The 20,407-nt window shown below is 38.3% G+C and overlaps 1 protein-coding gene across 1 annotated transcript in view; it reads right to left on the reverse strand.

The window, feature by feature from the left end:
• Positions 1 to 20,407, reverse strand: part of TRIO (trio Rho guanine nucleotide exchange factor) — a 244,332-nt gene that overhangs the window by 84,717 nt on the left and 139,208 nt on the right. Inside the window, exons 18-28 of the mRNA XM_053931605.1 lie at positions 20,020 to 20,169; positions 18,353 to 18,467; positions 13,836 to 13,951; positions 10,392 to 10,514; positions 7,459 to 7,653; positions 7,232 to 7,347; positions 6,622 to 6,688; positions 5,742 to 5,851; positions 4,598 to 4,667; positions 4,061 to 4,150; positions 2,059 to 2,151 (exon numbers count right to left, since the gene is read on the reverse strand). Coding sequence (XP_053787580.1) covers positions 2,059 to 2,151; positions 4,061 to 4,150; positions 4,598 to 4,667; positions 5,742 to 5,851; positions 6,622 to 6,688; positions 7,232 to 7,347; positions 7,459 to 7,653; positions 10,392 to 10,514; positions 13,836 to 13,951; positions 18,353 to 18,467; positions 20,020 to 20,169 — 1,245 coding nt within the window. The remainder of the gene's footprint in view (positions 1 to 2,058; positions 2,152 to 4,060; positions 4,151 to 4,597; positions 4,668 to 5,741; positions 5,852 to 6,621; positions 6,689 to 7,231; positions 7,348 to 7,458; positions 7,654 to 10,391; positions 10,515 to 13,835; positions 13,952 to 18,352; positions 18,468 to 20,019; positions 20,170 to 20,407) is intronic.

The raw sequence follows: 20,407 nt of genomic DNA on the forward strand, positions 1-20,407 counted from the left end.
ACTGTGGTAGATAGGGACAGGCGAACGGAAAATCTCGGGATGTGACGGAAAGCAAGACCCTTCCCCCTTCATCCTGCTATAGATGATCAATCACCCCTGAAGCATGCAGCCCCTCCTAACTCCAGTAGTTTTCCACTCCTTACTAACCCTAGCCAGACCCACCGTCCCCCTTTGACGTAGTAAGACCCCCTTGACTATTTAACCTCACGAGATGAGATAATAAACGCCATTTGACCATCCACCACATTGGTGTCTGTGCATGTCAGTGGCCCGAGTGACCCGGGCGAGGCCGGGTTGCCGTGCTGTGTCTTGAAACCAGATCGCCCGCCTTCTCATCAGAAGGCAACAGTTCACACAATTGAAAGCAACCTACAGTTAAAATTTTCCAGTCCAAACTAGCATTAACTAATGGACAGAAGTTAGAGAATTTAACATACTGAAGTGTTGTAGCACAATTTAGGTCATACAGTTCTCTGCCCATTCAACATCCCACAGATTTAATGTAACAGTGCCTAAGCTGATATTCTGATTTCCTGACAGCTTTCAAGCATTTGAACAGTATCAAGATAAAATGTAGGTTACATAACCAAAAGGGCATATTATGTTTCTGCTGTTATTCAAAAAGCCCATTTAATTAATTCCCTCAGGTTAAATTCCTTTTCCTCTTTTTAAAGGGAAAGCCATGTAATGATCATTACAATATTTTTATTCAACTGCCAATACCACTATCACAGCAAAACACTACATGATCTCACCTAAATTTTGCATGACAACTCCACAGAACAGTGACAGTAACTAAGTATCTCTCAGAGGCACAGAAGAGGAGCAGCTTCAATACCATTTGGAAAAACAAGTGAATCTTCCAGAACTGTAAAATGTTTCACCTATCATTCAAGTTTCAGGCTCTTAATCCTACCATACTGTACATCTCTCTCCTATTACAGAAAAAAAAAAAAAAAAAAAAAAAAAAAGACAACCCAGAAACCTAGCAACCACCACACAAATCCATTTTACTACGCAGCAAAGACATCTGGCTCTGTAAACACTGGTGAAACCAATCTATCCCACCACTTCCATAAAGTAGCAGGCTAAAGCATATTAATACTAAAAATAGTAATTGTTGGAATTCATTTCTGAAGCATTATAACTTCAAAAAAAGAAAACAAGAAATATAAAATTTCTGGAAATTACAACTTGACCAAGTTGCAACTCCGTGCAAGTGGAAAACAGACACTAAACTTCAGTCAAAAATTACAGATTTGCTTCCACCCAACGTGACCTGAAAGAGCCTCTAATGTTCTTCAGAAATTTCAAAAGCAATCACACATGGCTGTTCTCAAGCAAAAAGGGCAGACACAGGTCAGTTACAGTGCTTTTGTAGGCTGCTACAACAAAACAAGCATTGCCACCTAACAGCGACCCAGCAGAGTCCAAGAACACTGCTACTCACTTGAGGAGACATCTGTCCACCAAATGAAAGTTCTAACTACAGGGTTCCAAAAGTTGTGCTTATTTAGCAGCTACTATTTACTTGACATTCCCAGGCAACATTAAAAATAAAAACTCTTTGTGCAACAGCTCTATAGGTACAGTCACTATGTATAAATATTTACTGATACACACAGATATTTAAATGTCTTAGATATTTTGTATTACAGTTTTATATATAAGTAAATATGCTATTATCTATTTTACAGTATTTAATACCATCAGTATAGCTAATAGCTTGCCAAAATTTGATGTACAAACCATTACAAAAATGGCTTTATAGCCATATAGTAATGAATTACTTTTTTACCCTGGAAATGCAAATTATGTTTTATAAGTAAACATCAGTAGACTGGTATCTTTTTTTTTTGGTTTACAGAAATCTGGACAAAAAGTTGCTTGTTTATGCCTTCTTTTATTTTTTCAGTTGAAATTTTGCAGCAGTATTTGTGGCTGCGCAGGATGCTGGAGTCTTGGAGAGCAGAGTAGAACAACCCTCCTGATTTCAGCAAGAGCTTTGCCTTCTTTTGACCAGCAGAATCAGACGAAGAACCCTGAATTAATACTGACCTTTAAAAGAAGCTGGTATTTCGTTATCCTTTGGACAGGTTTGATAAGGTAAGAGGAGATAGAGTTGGCCAGTCCATGTCGTTGCTGTATCTCCTACGTGGAAAAAGCAAAAATTTGAGGACTGTGAGCACCAACACTCAGATATAAACTGTTTTGAGGGATATGAAATAATATACATTAACTACAAATCCTATTTTAGCAGAAAAAAAAACCCAGAAAAACCCAGGATAACCAGACATTCCAAGCACAATGAATCATTATGCTGTGCATCTCACTTGGTACAAACAGGAGATGATTACCTCTGAGAGTACCTGTGAAACATTTCAACAAACCTAAATACAAAGAGCAGCAATGAGGGACACAGAATGTGTGGCAACACCTCTTTTAAAAACCATTAAGATCTGTACTTCTTTTGCTACTTGCAAGAGAGGAAAAACCCTCACATTCCAGGGTTCCTGGGAAGAGGCAAGAGTACCGGGAAGGCTGAGGTGTAGATTTCTCAGCATCCCCTGCTATTTCAGTGCCAACAGCCACAGACGGTCTCATCCCCCACCAGAGGGAGCACGGAGTAACAGTTTCTGTTACCAAGCTCTTGAAAAGAAAACAGCCACTTACAAATAGAAAAAAAAGTATTACCTCCATGAAGCTAAAGGTGGAAAATGGAATTATCTGATAGCTAAATGGGATGATTACAGATTTCAGGCACTGACTGGGGCTGAGCTCCACTGATAGGGTCTGCCATTTATCATAGCATCGTATCTATTTTAACCAAGCAATTTCAAACAGCAAGTTATGCCCCACAGCTATGTGCCATCAAACCATGGTTACAGTATTAGAAATTACAAAAATAGGATACACACATTTTTTCACATTTTTACACACATTTTTTATTACACATATTTTCACATGGACCAGTGGTGGCATCAGTGGAAGCACTCAAGTTCTCTGTACACAGAATTAAGTCTTCACACTTCTAACATACTTTAGGTGGATTAGGGGATGGAGAGCTCTGGATATAGTGGTAAAACAGATGGATCAAAAGAGATGGTGACAAGAATTTATTTCTAATAGTTTTACCAGAGCCCTGTGTTATTTTTTTAAATGGTATTTACTAAATTTTTCTTGGAATTTTTTTCAGTTATATCTACCTGATTTCCTGTAACTCACCTGTTCTTCTTCAAACACTGAAAACTTAACAGAGGCTTCACAGAAAGGCTTTGCCTTACAATGTTTAGAAACCTCATTTCCTCAGTGATTAGACTTTTGAGATTAACCTCATGAGCTTCAGGGATTTCCTCTACTTCCCTCTACTTGTACAAACAATTCTAAAAAAAATTGTGGTGTCATTACACAGCTAGTGGCTCAGCTGGAGGAAAAAAATGGAAAAAGGGAGCACTCTAATTGAATAATCTATTAATACTTGTCCAACCAAAACTCATTCACCAGGGAAAAATTCCTCCTTAAAACTTCTAACACATCTATATTTTTGTTGCTTTTTTTTATGTGGAATGTTACATATGTAGACCATGGAACCATGGGACTGAATAAGGAGGTTCAGCTCTTCTGAATAACAGCAGTGAACTGAATTACCACTACATGCAATTACAGTTTAAAAGTGCTCCAAAAATTCAACCAACATTTCTATCTCTATTACACACAATGCAAACTAAGCACATCAAAATGTTAAGATTTGCAGGATGTGCTTGTGTGAGCTGAAGATTCATGTCTCGGTTGTTGCTGCCAGAACCTGCTTCCAGTTCTGAACCGCTCGGATATTTGACAGCGACTTTTCACATCTGATTTGACAGCCTTGTATCACCAACTGAGCAATGGAAGTAACCATGTGAGATACAGGATTGATTTTCTTGAGCTGACAGCTTAATAAATTGCAGCATTATTAACAGGAAACTTGCATTTTCTTAACAAATTAGGCACTCAGCAGAACCACATATATGAGTCAAACAGCCAAGGTGTGCTTTTAAGATGGATACGATGTACTCACATCAAAGTATGCTCCTGCGTGTTCTAATATCAGCTGAGTGGAATCTGGCTTATTTTTACAGTAGGTAACGTACATCTGGAATTTGTCTGCCTGCAGAACAAAATGCAAATTTGCAAGGTTATCAGAGAGCATCATTCCTGTCTCAAAGTTTTTATGCCATTATCAAAGAGCTTATCTTCCCTATCAAGAATCTGAGCTGTACAGATTTATATTTCCACTCAAACTGGCAGTGTAAAAATGTACATCAGGCAAATAAGACTGAAAACTGTTGTTTTCATGTATATAAAAATAGGTTTTTCAAAGCTAAGACAAACCAAATCTGCACACAGGTTTAGGCAACTTGCATACACTTCAAGAGCAGCTAAGGACTGGCATCTACCAGGAGTGCCCTAATTATTGTTTTCTCATTTAACGATACACACGTTTTACTTAAATTTGCAGCACGAGGTATTTTTATAAATCAAAAAGGGACCTGAGAGCAAGAATTTCCCTTCCTATTCCCCTTTCTACTTCTAAACTTAAGTCTGACTTCATTACCCAAGTAACGAAGCAATGTCCAACATCTTCTGGTAACTGTTCATATTTTTCCAACTCCTTGAGAAATATACTGTGGGTAGAAAAGAAACAAATAGTACAAGGCATACGAAACACATTCATTACAGCAACTTGTTTGGATCTATCGTCTGTGGACAAAGGCCATTAGAAAACTTTCTGTAATATCAAATGTATGAGCTAAGGAAATAAAGATAACAAAGAGATAAAAATGTGTAATAAAAGTACTAATATAAAATATAATTCAATAAAAATTCTGATGAGAAGATCAAAATTGAACCAGTGGACATGCAGTTAAAACAAAAGAATACACAAAAATTTAGTAATTGCTGTTGTTCTCTATCAGGAAGGTTTCCTACTGTTTTCAGTTTCAAGAAAAGCCTTCATCTCAATTTTTAAAAAAACCCAAACCTTGCTTTTTGGATACTCAGGTTCTCAACTTAACAAAAAGCATACAAAGAGCCATAAAATCAGGGTCTGGAATACACTAGGTATATTTTATTACTTCAAAGAATCATAACTCAATACAAATGTGTACACAACAAGGAAATAAAGAAGGATGATTCAGAGCAAGACTTCTGTACACAGATCCCCGTAGGAACTACTCCATTCAGAAGAAATGGAGTCTCTTTTATGCTCTGTACTCCAGTAAATGTAATGATGCTGGAGCATCTTGACAGAAGTTAAGAAGAGCTAAGAAGAGCTGGGAGCCCTACTCTATCCCACTAACAGTTGCACTTGGATATCAGGAACGAGGGTTCTGAAACAACAACAGAGCCCTAATGTTTGTGCTATGTTTGTATTTTATTGAGTTCAATGGTTTTCATCTCTTTAGAACAACTAATAAACCTACAACAAAATTTTGGTGTATCCAAAAAATCTCTTATATGCCAAAAGATGCCCAAGACTGAAAAACATAATTTCTAATGGTGTACCTACCTCTCTGCAAAAAAGCAACAGCTGAAATAATTTAGCAATGCAAGAGGAAAATATTTCTTTTTCTTTTTTTTTTTTTTTTTTTTAATGGGAAAGCATTTATTATTAAAATACACAGTATTTTCACTAGGAAATCCCTCAGGTCATCATTTGGATTTAGCAGTAGTATGGAAATGGAAGATAAGTAACTCACTTATTGTGGAACTCATAAATTTCCTGCATGTTTCCAAAGATAATGTGTTCTTTGTTTACAATACCAGGTGGGATCTCCTCGACTCCACTTGTCATTTCCCATAGATATGTCTGCCCAGAAAAAAAAAAAGATATGTGAAAAGTGATGATAACTTCCCAACAGATGCAGCCAGGTATCTGTAAGTATGCATTCCTGTAGAGAAGCTAGGCAAAGATCACACAGCAGCATCATCTCCAATTGTGACAGTGCCTATTGTGTCAAATATACCTTGTGATTTTGACAGTGAAATACAAGTTCTAAAACTGACAATTTAACATAGTCCCTGAGACTTCATAATTTAAAATGCATAGTATTCTTGACAACCTCCAATGCTTCAGGATATTCCTTATCAAGGTCATGTCTGCAGTCTAGAAGTTCATGCTTTGTGCAACAGCTACCACTGAACATTAGTTGCTTCAGCATAACAATTACTGGGCACTTTTCCATGGAATCTCACTGAATTTCTATTCAAAAAGTCAGCTAGTAGCAGAACATGTGATACAGATAATAAGAGAATTAGCACAAGCTCTCCCCTATTGCTAGCAAAGCAAATAAAGTAAACCCCTCCTTTTTCCCTCCTCTCTCTAAAACAAAAACCCCACACATGATTATGAATTGGGAAAGGAACGATTACTAAAAACTCAGTACCAACAAAAGCAAAATATATAGGGTGAATTCTGAAATGGACTGTTATCAGATGTAATTCTAAGTTTCTTCATAACAGCAGTAAGATTACTTAAGTTGATCTTATGATTCCAAACCAATCATGCTCAGCTGTTAAAACCAGAAAGCAATGGATTGAATCCTGCCTTCAAAGATTAGTGAAAAAAAGAAAACTCACATCCATGCATTCCCGGAGGTCTCTTACGTAAGCCTTTTCTGTCTGAATTAGCTCAGCCATAATGAACCTTAGGTGACAACAGAAAGAATAATCAAATCTCAGTCTGTTAGATCACTGTGAATGCATAATAACCAGAATACATCGTTCTCCTCATCAACTTTTGCTTTTCCACTGCAGCAAGAAAATCTGAGAAGTGAAATGTGAAGAGAGACAACAGAGGAAGGAAACCTACGAGGTAACATCCCTCCATTACTAACCAGGACAAAAAGAAAGGGAAGGAGATGGTATTTTTTCTCTAACACTTTTCACTGCTACAGTCATTTAACTTTTGTCTTGCTTCCTCCCCTTATACATTATTTCACATTATTTCTAAAAAGGAAAAAAACATGTTAAAAGAAGTCTAACCGTTTTGAAAGTTTAAGATTCTGTCATGCTAGAATTATCTGCAAGAACAAGTGTGTAAATAAATGGCAATAAGAGATACTGAGTACTATCACTCTCTTTTTACCATTTATGTGATTTCTAAGCTGCCAGACAAGCCATGACAGTTGTTTCATTATCAGGATTGATTTATGCATTATCATTGATTAAAAATAAATAAATGTATTACTCTTTCCTGCGGGCAGACTTTCGTTTTTCTTCGTTAAGCTCGTGAGCAGCATCGCGCAGTTTCACCTCTGACCCAGGGACACTGGCTGGGATTATATCCAGCTGCAAGCTTTTGCTCTTTATTAAAGAAAGGAAGAATTGATTAAGGAAGGAGACAGGAGAAAAAGGTAGCTACATCAAATGCAAGTAAAGCTTGTTTGTCTGTCATCACACTCAAATTTCTCTTACCGATTTATTGGAATCTGAGGAAATACCCAGAGCTTTCTCTAAAGAGGTCCTGTATTTCTCCATGCGCAGGGAAAAGTCTCTGTACCTCTTATCCACTGCTGTGACACATTTTTTAATCTCTGTTGCATGAGCATGCCCTTTTTCACAAAAGCCATCAGCCAGCTGTATCAACAACTTCACCCTCTCTTTGGTTTGCTATAAAAACAGGAAAATATCGAACAGTTACAAGCTCTACCTGTCATGCAGGGGGTCATTTTGCTTAACTGCTACTAAGTGCAATTAGAGAGGGAATTGACGAAGCTACCTTCCTTCTCTCTCTTCCCAGAACTCCTTTAAAAAGATACCTTTTCCTTATTAAAAATAGCACAAGATTAATGTAGGTTTCCTTGGGCTTTATTATTACATGACTAGAAGCAGATTGTTTATTTTTCTTTGAAAAATGTGCTTCATATCTAACCCAGAGATTAAATTCTGCTAGGCAAGCCTTTCAGCATGGGTACTCTTGCATCATTATAAAGGCATTTTGATGCCAAAGAGGGTACTTTGTTCATTACCACTGAAGCACTGGTATTAGACCTGGCCCACAGTCTCAAGAAGCTACCTCCTTTAGACACCACAGAAATGCTGAGATGGAAGTAAGTCTTGTTTTATGCTTCACTCTTTAATGGTTTAAGACTAAGTTCTTTAAATCTTTTCTGTATGATGCTTTGTTGTCACAGAGTTGTTTGAGAGAAACTAAGAGAAACAGGTAGTTACCCCCAAATCTGTAAGTGCTCTTCCCAAATGACAAGTTGCCTAAGATTATGTACTTTCTTTCATGTAAATCATAAATCATCCACAATGGATGAGTTTATACATCCACCTCTCTCTCTCTGTCATGAGTGAATTGTACTGTCAGGGCCCTTGCTAGAAGGAAGTTAAGCAAAATAGTCAAGAAAAACTTGACTCTTACATTATTGAAAAAATCAAGTTTGTCCTCTCTTAAGTCTTTTTGTTCCCTAATGGTCCCTCATCCAAGCATTTCTTCTCAGTATGGAATTAGCAAAGGCTAACATATCCTCCCAACAGGTAGCAAAATGCCAAGGGAGTGACACAAACAACATCCTTTCAAAAGGATCTGCAGGCTGACAGAGGAAATAAGGAAGAGTAGTGGTGCTCTGCATACTGGAAGGGATCCAGGAAATCTGAAGCAAAGATCAAACAGAAGAAAATCCAGGTTTGAACATCAAAAGTGATCTCTGCTCTTTCTGGATTTTCTTTTCTCCTTTCCCACGTGTCCCTTAACCATCTCCATCTCCCTAGTCTCTTCTGAGGCGATCCTTCAGACAAATGAACACTTGCTTACTTTCCTGGGCTCAGTGTGAAGGTTGGAGAGCCAGAGGGAGAAATGGGTGACAGTTTGAACAGGTGGCAAAACAAAACAGGGACAGACAAGGCTAGAAACTCAGGTAGTTCAGTCATGCAATGGTTGTCTGTCTTTCACATGTGAAAACTGGAAAGCCTCAGGAGTGACATCTGCATTGCTGTAAAGGCCTCCAGAGATACAGAATAACATTCTGCTGCCTGACTCAAAGAATTTTACAGCAGAAGCACAGAATACTTTAATAAAATGAGTTACCTAACAAATAAAGCTTTAATTTTTCTAATATCTTCTAATTAATAATCAGAATAATAATATAGCTTGTTGTATTGTATATCCTAAATGATCATTCAGTAATCCACAATCATGAAGATATGAAAGTGGAAATCAAAGGCCCTGAAATGTTTGTAGATATTGAAAATATTTTTAAGCTACCTCACTATGATTTGTAATGAGAAATCAACAGCACATAGGGCTCATGGAGCTCCAGTAACAATGAATATTTGCTCGTTATCTTCTGGTTTATTCTATTCTCAGCAGAAATACAGACAGAAAGCCACTGCAAGTAAACAGATCTTGATGGACACATCCTTGGGGGATTTTTTGATGGGCAAGGGGAATTCAGTTGTTTTATTTTGTTTCAAATCTTACATAAATCAACTTGTACTCAACTTGTTTATCGACAACCTGGAGAAGGAACAGAATGCACCCTCAGCAAGTTTGTTGATGATATGAAACTGGGGGGACCAGCTGTGCTGCCTCAGTGGGACCTTGACAGGTTGGGGAGTTGGGCAGAGGAATCTAATGAAGTTCAACAAGGGCTAAGGCAGGGTCCTGCAACCTGGGGGAAATAACCCCAGTACCAGCACAGGTTGTTGGCTGATCTACTAGGTAACAGCTCTGTGGAGAAGGAGCTGGGAGCCTTGGTGGATGAGCATGAGCCTGCAGTGCCCTCGTGGCCAGGAGGGCCAACGGTATCCTGGGATGCATCAGGAGAAGTGTGGCCACAGGCTGAAGGAGGTGATCCTGACACTCAACTTGACCCTAATGAGGCCACATCTGGAGTATTGTGTTCACTTCTGGTTTCCACAGTGCAGGAAAGACAAGGAGCTAATGGAGAGGGTCCAGCAGAGCAACACAAAGATTGTTTGGGGTCTGGAGCACCCCTCTAACAAGGAGAGACTGAGGGAGCTGGGCCAGTTTAGTCTGGAGAAGAGTGAGAGGGGATCTCACCAAAATATAAAATATCTCACTTTCAGGAGGATGGTGCCAGACTCTTCAACAAAGCCTAGTGACAGAACAAAGACTAATGGCCATGAATCATGGCACAAGAAGTTTCACCTCAACATGAGGAAGAACTTCTTTGCACTGAGAGTGTCAGGGCACTGAACAGGCTGCCCAGGGATGTCATGGAGTCTCCCTCTATGAAGACATTCAAAACCCACCTGAACACATTCCTGTGTAACCTGCTCTTGGGCACCCTGCCATGGCAAGGCAATTGGACTAACTGATCTCCAAGGGTTCCTTCTAACTCTAAGCATTTTGTGATAATTTAAAAAAAAAATTATTTTACCTTTGCTGTGATCTGAAACTCTTCATGTTCTTTTAACAGCTCTTGAGTGTGCTGGATACTGGAACCAGTGGAAGTATGTGTGGATAAATAAAACTCTCCATTGTCATGAATCCATTCCAGAGCCTAAATAAAGCATTAGTGAAGAAAAGTAAGAGAAAAGACAATATATTTTTGCCAACAGAAACCATCTGTAATCAGTATTTCACACACGCAGTTTGGCCACAAGTGAATTTTACTCTTTGTCACTTGTGGCAATCATCTGATACCTCTACAATACTAAATAGTTCATAATTCTGAAACAATTCACACAGACTATGAAGCACTGCTTAGAGAATTAAAAATGATGTATGAATCCAAACACTTCAGGGAAGTCCACTACTGCAGGACTACAGCAGTCCACTATTGAAAGGTTCTAACTAATTGTGTTCACAGTTTTGATAGTATACTCCTCAGCTAATGAAAAAGAAAAAAAAAAATCACTTTTTTGGTGCCACATGGAACAGATATACTCAGAAATATACCTGTTCCAACTTGTAAAAATGTACGTAAGACCGCAAAGTGTGTAGACTAAACTTTCCAAGCACGTAAGATTTAACTATCACTTTGCTCTTTTGCTGACATGTATTCCAGCCTCACAAAGTGTGGTCTGTGCTCCTAGAAATAAAACCTACAGCAGAGAAGGAACAGTGAGATGTTTCAGTTAAACCAATTTATGTATGTATAAGTAGAAAAAAAACAAGAACGAAGGACTGCAAACTAAGCTTGTTTCCCTTCCACATCCTGACGCTTTATTTGCTCACTACCATGAAAAATGCTAATTTTTGTAATTATCTATGCTTTACCCACATATCTATTCTTTACCTGCTGCCCTTTTAAGCATAATTCAGTGGTCGTGAGGAATGTCTGGCTCCCGGAAAAAGCAAGAGTCGTCTCCAACTGCTGCATAACAGTGAAAATCTAACTGACAACTGTTCTGCAGCTCTCAATACAGGCTTCCTACGGCAGCAGGCAGAGGGATAGGAGCTTAGAAACTTCTCGTTTCTGAAAAAGCCAATAGCAGATGTTCAAAGAGTTTTACACAGCTTGCTTAGAACCACCTTATTACTAAATGTGTAGCTTCTCTGTATCTTCAGTAAATACACAGAACGCTAGGCAAAAATTTAATGCTCCAAGAGAAAAAGTAGTAGATTGCTGGTGGGTGCTCACTCTTCCCTTGAAAGGATAAACTGAAATTATAAGCATTATCTATCCACACTAGCAAGAACAGGAAAAGATTTATCTTGGTGGAGAGTAGATATTTATGTTTCATACACATAACCTTACACTGAATCAGAAAAGGCACTGTCTGTATTATGATTTCACCAATTATTTAAGTGCATCAAAGCTGTGATGAAACAATGTTGATTCCCCTGCTTCCACTTCAAATGCTTTTCCTTCTTGGTGCAAAACTTGAAATGAGTAGAAAGCCTTCAAAATTCAACACCGAATGTGAATGCCAGGATGCCATTTTCTTAGTCACATACTAGTGCAGAAGCCTGATGAGATGGGCCTGTACTTTTAAAAGAAGTTGCTAATTGAGCAACTGTTGGACTTCTGTCAAAAAAGCAACATTTCACCTCTATGACACATGTTGTCATTCTAATGTCAATCTTTGCAAGTGAAGACTGATATGGACAGGCACAGCATGGCTACCACTGATATTACCAACAACATTTAATACTTCTCTGCCTTTTTTTAGGGGGTTTATTACATAATGCTGGAATGAATGATAAACAAAAAGCTGCCCCTCCCCAAATCACAGAATGGTTTGGATTGGAAGAGACCTTAAAGATCATGTAGTTCCAATCCCCCTGCCATAAGAACAAAATGTTGTTTTTTCATACCTTACTGGCTGCTCTCTAGAGGCATACTCTCTACAGTATGACAAAGTTCAATTTGATCTTAATTCCTACAGTTTAGATAAGCTTTCACTTCACCTGAGCTATCTCTACAAGAACTGGAGAAATCAGTTTAGGGATCAGGTAAGCCCTTAACTCTGAAAGGATTTGAGACTCTACCACTCTTGCAAACTGGTATGGTATCTTTCCCATCACAAGGGCATCAAGTTCTGAAAGCACAAAGAATTCTTCCAAATTCCAGAAAGCATCTAAATGAAGAGAACACCACTTCTATTTTTTTGGCGAATCATTGTGGAGTCCCATATATGGTTTGGTTCTCTTTGCTTTTTGATTACTGAACTGGTGATTGCTGAAAAATGGGATTTACAATGAAAATGCTGACAGATCTTTATCTCCAGTGTTTGACTGTTAGTTAGTAATCCCTATACAAAAACAAGTAGATCATGTGTTTGTCGGAGGTTTAAATTAAGGTTATTCAAAAGTAGGGCAGGGAGGCAAGGGCAGGGGGGCAGGGAAGGGATGGTGGCAGGGAAGGGATGCTGTTTTAAAGAAGTATCAGATTTCAAATTCACTCCAAGATATATCTTGCATTAATTTTTTTGTGAAAGCATGAGAGGCAGACTTGAGAATTCTTTCAAGAGAGCAAACCAGACCAATAGTACTTAAACTTTTGTCTATAATTAGCTGTCAAGAAAGAAATAAAAGATTAGGTTTTTGAGCCCTTTAAAGAGGACTATATTTACACTATGGGCATTGTCATTTTCTGCAGAACAGGAACAGATAGCTTCCTTTCTTTGTCTTATAACCAGTTAAAAAAAAAACCAAAAACTAAAAACCATCACACATCAATCTACTTACCACTTCTGCCTTGAACCCCTTACTTATTTTTAAGACATGTGTTTTGATTAGTGAAGGAGATTATTTTTGTGTGTGTGGTAGTTACTTAATAGTTTTTTTCTAATAAATAAACTAATAAAGTTTATTACTATAACTAATTAATTAGTCTATAACTAAGACTAATAAACTCAACAAAATACCAAGAGGTGGATCTATCATGCAGGAAACCATGAAACCAAATACAAAGAATTGAAAAGCCACAGTAATTCAGTTATTATTGTTTAATGAGTTATCCAACTTGTCAGATTTCTAGAACTGCCAATCAATTTAATTAGATATTTTTCCTCCAACATCTGAGAAAAATGCTGCTGCCTGTAATTTCCCCAGACAAATTAGGAGTGTGTGTAAAAGTTAACAAGCATAACAATTTGTCAAACACAAGCTTGCAGAAATTAGATTTGCCAGTACCAGATGAAGCTGGCAGAAGCAAAACATCACCTTTAAGTTACAACAGTTACAGAAACACTGCCTCACTGAATTTAGTTGTTCAGTATTAAAAGGAAGGCAAATAATTCAATTTGTTACTTCTATCCTCCTGATGTTTTAACCATTTGAAATATTGATGTCAATGACAAATTTGTTACTGTGAGAAGACAGTGTATGTGAACCCCCGATCACACCAAAGAGGATTTTCATAGGAAACTCTCACCTGTTTGGCACTTCTTTCAAACACCACATACTGTTGGCATTGATCAAGACGTCTTTTACGCATGGTCCAATAATGCAGCACACGGTTCTCCCTCTGGAAGAGTTCATTCAAGATATCTGAAGAAATGAAAACAGAGCTTATGACAACCAAATTTAAAATATCACACTAAAATGAGGGGAATAAAGTACTTTACATTGTAGAATTTACTATACACTTGCTCTTTCTGTTAGTTTTTGCTTTGCTTTTTTTTCCTGATATTAATGAAACACAGTGTGTTCCTTTTTCATTACTTACAGAACTCCTGGTTAAAGAAACTAGAGATGAAATTAAAACTTACTACTGACATGTTTTTTTCCTCTCAAATATTTTTCACAAGGGGACTGCCACTGCTTATAGCAGGATTGAAAATGCAGGCTTATAAAGATGGCACTTGATGGGGTTTCCTCAGAAAGAATAAGCATGCAAAAGTAATCACAACATGCTTAACATATTATATTGAAGTAAAAAAGGGGAATTTTTAATTTATCAGTCTCCTATAAAGTATTTTAATGATTTAATTCAGATGAACAAATGTACAACCTCAGGTCACCACAACATCAAATGCAGCATAAGTAAGCTGACTTGTTAAATATGAATAAGGGTAAGCTGACTTGTTAAATATGAATGTTCACTGAACCTTGACAGAACTTCCAGGTAATAAAATAATTAACTCCACAGTTTGTTATTCCTGAGTATCAGAAAACTCACATCCAAATCCCACACATCCAACCTTTTAAATTCTTCCTAGCAAAGACCTTGTGCTTGCAATATGCAGAAGACCTTACCTGAATTCTGCTTCTTTAATGCTTATGGTTTTTCCATGAAAAAAAGAAATTCTAGCAGTTTCCTGTGAAGCTCACTTTATCCACTGCTGCTTCCAGAGCAGCAGCCCTACTTGACTTTGTAGCTTCTGCAAACCCAGAGGGCAAGCTGAGCACAGGGGAATGGGGACACTAAATATCTCCACCAAGTGATTCTGTTGCAATTGCACAGAGCCAAAAGAGAGGTCCAGCAGAAGCAGAAGAGACCACAAAAAAAGTCTTACTCTTTACACTAACACTACTGGCTTTTCTACTTATACCCAGAGCTGGCTATTTTCCATATTCCATAATTACAAGTGGAGGCTATCAGGTGCTAGGTGTCTTAAGGTCTCTGTATTCTGCTCTCCCACTGTGCAGGTCCACCATGCTTTACATCCCAAAAGCTAATGATAAACAGTTTGACAGAAAAGCTCAAATAACAGGAAGCCTGAGGGGAAGTGCATCTTTGTCTACTTCATCAGAGATCTGGGACCAAACACAACCACTTGTCACAGCCTCCATGAGGATTATGAAACCTGTCTGAATCACTGCCAACATCCTCCTGCTTCCAAGCACCATATTCCCACTTGCCACAGGGTGCTGAGATCACCCAGAATTTGCTTTTGGTTGGAATGTGGTCACTGTGGCCAAGGTTTTATTTTTTGCTGGTCAGGCTCCCCTCAAATATGCCAAGCTATGAGCTGATCTGCTGTGAGCCTCCCCTGCTTTCTCAGTTTAATTTCTGCCTTATGTCACCTCCAAAACACTTGCTCAGAGTATATGCCAGATTTCAGGAGGCAGGGAGGTGGAGTGGGTGGGACACAATTACCATTATACAATGCAACACACCCAACTGGACACACCATATAAAGAGAGACATCTTGATAGTGACGCAAGCAAAGTAGTTCTGACAAAGAGCAAGCGAGGTGAATTTAGCAAATTGGAACAGCATTTGTTCTGTCAGGACATGATACAGATGGCAAGGCAGTGAGAGATATTTGGCTGGGCACTGTTAGTGTTAGTGCCATTATTTTTTTGGACTGACAAAGAGGAGAAAAAATATTCTATAAACTACTCTAAGGAAGTTCTAGAACATCAATATCTAATACTAGGTTTGGAAAAGCATCTCTGTATCTCAAGGCACCTCAACAACAGTCCCTGTTGTCATTTACTTCGATTCCAACATTTTTTAGGATTGTTCTCTAAATTTTCAGCTTCTTCTCCAGGTTCAAAGAGCTCTGACCTATCTCTATGCATCTTTCTATCAACCTATCTAAAAATATAAGCACCATTAGATAAGTTTCTGAACCATGCTCAGTCGCCCCTGTACAGCAGAGACAGGTAACTCAGATGCACACAGACTTAGCAGCTGAAACAAAGATGAAGATGCTCTCATTTCTGTGCTTATAGGAATTGTCACCAACTCAATCCACCTGCCAGAGCATAGTTTTAGGCCACAGTTCCTTCCTAAGTGAAACAATGATTGGGTACCTTTAACTGCATATCACAGAAATTATTTACACTGGTATGCAGGAAAATAAGGACACCTCTCAGAGTTCAGTACCACTGATCCCTGTTGAATTCCTGTTCCCCATGAAACATATGCTTAGCTAAACTTTGCCTAGATTAAGACATCACTTTTCCAGATAACTTAATCTGCACCTGGGAATAAGGATCAAGTATGCCACTGAATGAGGTTTTTGAAAGATGTTCAGCAGTTCTGCAGGAAATCAAGTTTTTAAGGCATTAATTTATAGACTATATACTGATTGTAGTCTGCCAGACTCAAGCATACATCTGAGTTGTAATACTCTATTAGAACATATGTAACCTCTCTTTCACTAAAATAAACACTCAATTTTTTTCTCAATTTAGAAAAGAGGTGAAAGATCTTATTTTTCTTGACATGCATATTTGAACAAGAAGAACAGAGTGAACTTTTTTATCATTTGGTCAGCTACCACCATACCATTGAGACCTAACAGGAAGGAGACCCCACTAGTTCTATGTTAACTCATGTTTAATTCTCAGAAGCATGTATTACATGGTTTATGGAGGGAACACCTTATTTTTTTCTACTTGGGGATTTTTGCTGTTTTTTTGCTGCTTTTTAAACATGTATTACTCATCCAGAATTTTAAATGTACACAGAACATGCATAACACTATGGTTCTGATACACAATTATTACTCTTAAGGACATTAGTAGAGATCTTTCTATTATTTCCTCATATGAGCACATTTACCTGTCTCAGAATGACTGTTCCTATACAGATTTCAAAATCTGTAATTTTGAAAAAATTTGTCTAATATTCAGTATGTGTGGTAGTTACAACTTCCTGCTTTCTTCTGCTCTGTTTTCTTTGTCTCTTACTGAAAGAAGAGCTAAGTGACAAATGCCAGCTTCAGTTATTGATACTGCTGGCATTTGTGTTGAGATTTTGTTTTGTACAGTTCTATAAATGTTGGGGACAGAGGAAAAACAACAAGCTCTTTTCCCCTTGTATTTAAAGTGAAGTAGTGAACATGTCCTTTTCTAATAGAGCCATCAAGTAAATTTGAGTGAAAGTGACCTCTGCAGGCCATCGGTTTCAATCTCCTCTTCAAAGCAGCACTAACTTCTAAGTTTTCCAGAGGCTTGTTCAACTAAGTTTTAAAAATTCTTAGGGGTACAGATCCTAATACCTCTCTGGGCTACCTGCTCTAATCCATCTTGCTGTAACACTTTCTCCCATTCGGAATTTTCCTTGCTGCAGCTTCTTCTCTGGACTTACTGCCATGATCCTCTTGAGTCTGGCTACATCATATGCATAACTCCCCTTTGGGTAGGTGCAAACAGCATTTAATTAGAAATTAGACTTCTCTGCTTTTGAGACTGTAGCATGGCCAGTTCAGTCGCAGCTTCAAAATGCACAGAGCAGAATATGATGGGCAATTAAATTATTAAAATGCAATATTTACTTCTAAATCTCTGATCTCTGTTCTGCTACCACACCCAGCAGTTATGCATACCTTATTAATTTTTGCACTTTTGTCCCTCAAAGCCCTACAGGTCTCTCTCGCTCCACTCCCTAGAGTGCTTATTACCCCTTAAAGCTGTACTACGTATTATTAATCTTAGCAAAAGCCAAGCCTCACATAGCAGCTCTTTCCAGCTGCATCTCAGCTACTACCTGTCTACACATCCAGTCTAAACATGATGTAAGTTACCCCATACTTCAGGAAGCTCCTCAACACCGATTCAAGCTATCTGAAGAGCTCAAGGGCATCGTACAAGCAATAATCTCATATCACTCTGGCACTCCCAGGGAACTTGCAGAATATCTGACACCAACACATTGAATACGCTTACACTGATCAGCTCCCATTTGGCTTCAGACCAAACATTATCATGTGGAAGTTTACTACCTCATTGTCTCAATAAAAGCAGCACATTTGGGTCTCAAATAGAAAGAAGATTAGGTGTAAGTAGCAGATAAAAGAATTCCAAGCAACTTCACTGGAGTATAAGAGACTTTGAAGACTGTCAGTGCCTTCAAAGTGTGCAAACAATTTGTTTCCTGTTAAGCCTGACAGAACTCTTTCCACTTGGGCAGGCTTCACTACCCCATCACCATACATACCACAGTACATGATGATCACATTCTTGTGAGAAGAAAGAGAACAAGAAGCCCCTTACTTTTCACTTGTTGTTCAGGTGCTTTGATGTGTGTCACCATCCCTGGCATGTTGACACTGTTCCTGTGCAGGTATTTCAGGAAGACATCAGCATTTCTTCGAGCCAATGTGCAGGCCTAGAGAGTCAGAGGTACAACTTTATTTGAAGATGCACAAATACACACAGAGAAGAGATTTGAGATCTTCCTTACTCCCTTTTTGTACATTTGTCACTCTCTTCAGTTTTGGAAAGCACTGCATGTTAAATCTTTTCTACAAGTAAGCCAAGCCAAACCAACTATTAAAATAGATATTCTGCCAAATAGCAGTTACACTTACCTGGCAGAGGTAAGATAAACAAATACAGATAAATACAAAGATAAGCAAATACAGATAAACCAAAGCAGATAAACAAATACAAATAAAATAAAATAAATAAATAAATAAAATGCTATTCCTCTTTTCTGAAGAACCTGAAAAGCAATTACCTGCTCTAGGGCTTTCAGCATGACTCAGAGCTCACAGAGAAATTTGTTTAGTGTATGTGCCATGTGCTACCTTGAAGTTGCTTACTGGGTAAAAGGTGCACATGGTTATGCACCCACCTGCATATTCTGAAACATCCGTTAGTACTTTAAACAAAAAGTGAATGCTCGGCTGAAGTGAAATCAGAGGTGCTAAAATAGTAATACCTGCTTTTAAGATATTAAGGCAAGGCCTTGAGAGCTTTCAGTCCTTGCCACTATATTGCAAACACTCAGCCCAGCTGTCAGCTTCATCTCAATGAATATCAAATACTACATATGGGCTGTGTACCTCAGTTTTTAACATGCAAATTATGAAATGCTACTTTAAAAGGTTAGATGAAGGTAGAATGGTTTGATAGAGTAACAAAGACACGAAGCAATTTCTCATACCATTTTAAAACAATGATTAGTAATTTATGCCAGCTGCAGAAGGATCTATTAGGCTGTATACTTTGAGTTCTGTTAATATGTTTTTGAGTGTTGTAATCTGCATAATGAGAACAGGAATGTTTCTAACAAAAAAGTTTTATTCTCTTAGTAGTCTTTCATGGTGATGCTGGAAAATGCCTTTGATAACAGAGTTAGTTACATTGCTCTGCAAGCACATGTCACACATTTAATTCAGTATGATCAATAACCTTCTTCACCAGGACATCAGTTAGAAGAAAAATCTTTCATTTATCTGAAGACTATTACACAAAACCCAGCTACTCCCAGATGCCTGTCTAGCAATTTCCTCTTCCGTATTCCTCTGTCATCCCAGTACATCTGAGAGCTGCTGTGATGCACACAGGCAGCAATGGCACTGTGTGACTTTCACTTCTCTTCCAAAGCAGCAGCCTTTAAGCATTCTTCAGAGTGACAGTTGCTCAAAGCAGTGACTTCCAATTCCTGTTCAGTCACACTGGGAGATCTGACATCTACTGAAGTTCAACAGGAAATGTATTTATAAAATTGGCTACAATTTTATGCACTTGGCAGTGTTCTCTTAATCACTGTCAGAAGCAGTTAACACGCCACTTCCCACGTCTTTGCAGTTGGGGACATACCTGTAGTTTGGAATGGGCACTGTTGCTTTCCACAGCCACGTCAGCACTGTAAGAACTGTTTGCCTGCATGCTTCCCAAGACACAGAAGACTGCAAAAAAATCCCCAACCTTACCTTTAGAAACGCTTCCTTCTGTTCCAGGTGTTTGCTTATCATGGGAGTAACGTGATCTGTTTCAGAGTTGGGGCCCAGTTTGTCTGCTCCCCCACACCAATCTTCTTCTCGCTTATATTCTTGCTCCAGGCTTTCCAGCACACTGCACACCTTTCAGGAAAAAGAAGGCAAATTAAGTAAGGCAAAAAATCAAAATTCAGGCCTCAAAAAAAAGAAAACCCATCTACTCCTTATATATACCCCCTAGCTTCTGACACGTTTTGACAGGGACTTAAGGCAACAAAGTCTGGCTGTACGTTTGCAAGCACTGGCCTGCTTATTGTGGAATTGCACAGAGGTTGTCCCTAAAATTGTTCATCTTTCTCTGCCTCTGTGATTGCATAGTTCT

The sequence above is a fragment of the Vidua chalybeata genome, chromosome 1 (genome assembly GCF_026979565.1).
Source record: "Vidua chalybeata isolate OUT-0048 chromosome 1, bVidCha1 merged haplotype, whole genome shotgun sequence".
In the NCBI taxonomy this organism is placed as follows: domain Eukaryota; kingdom Metazoa; phylum Chordata; class Aves; order Passeriformes; family Viduidae; genus Vidua; species Vidua chalybeata.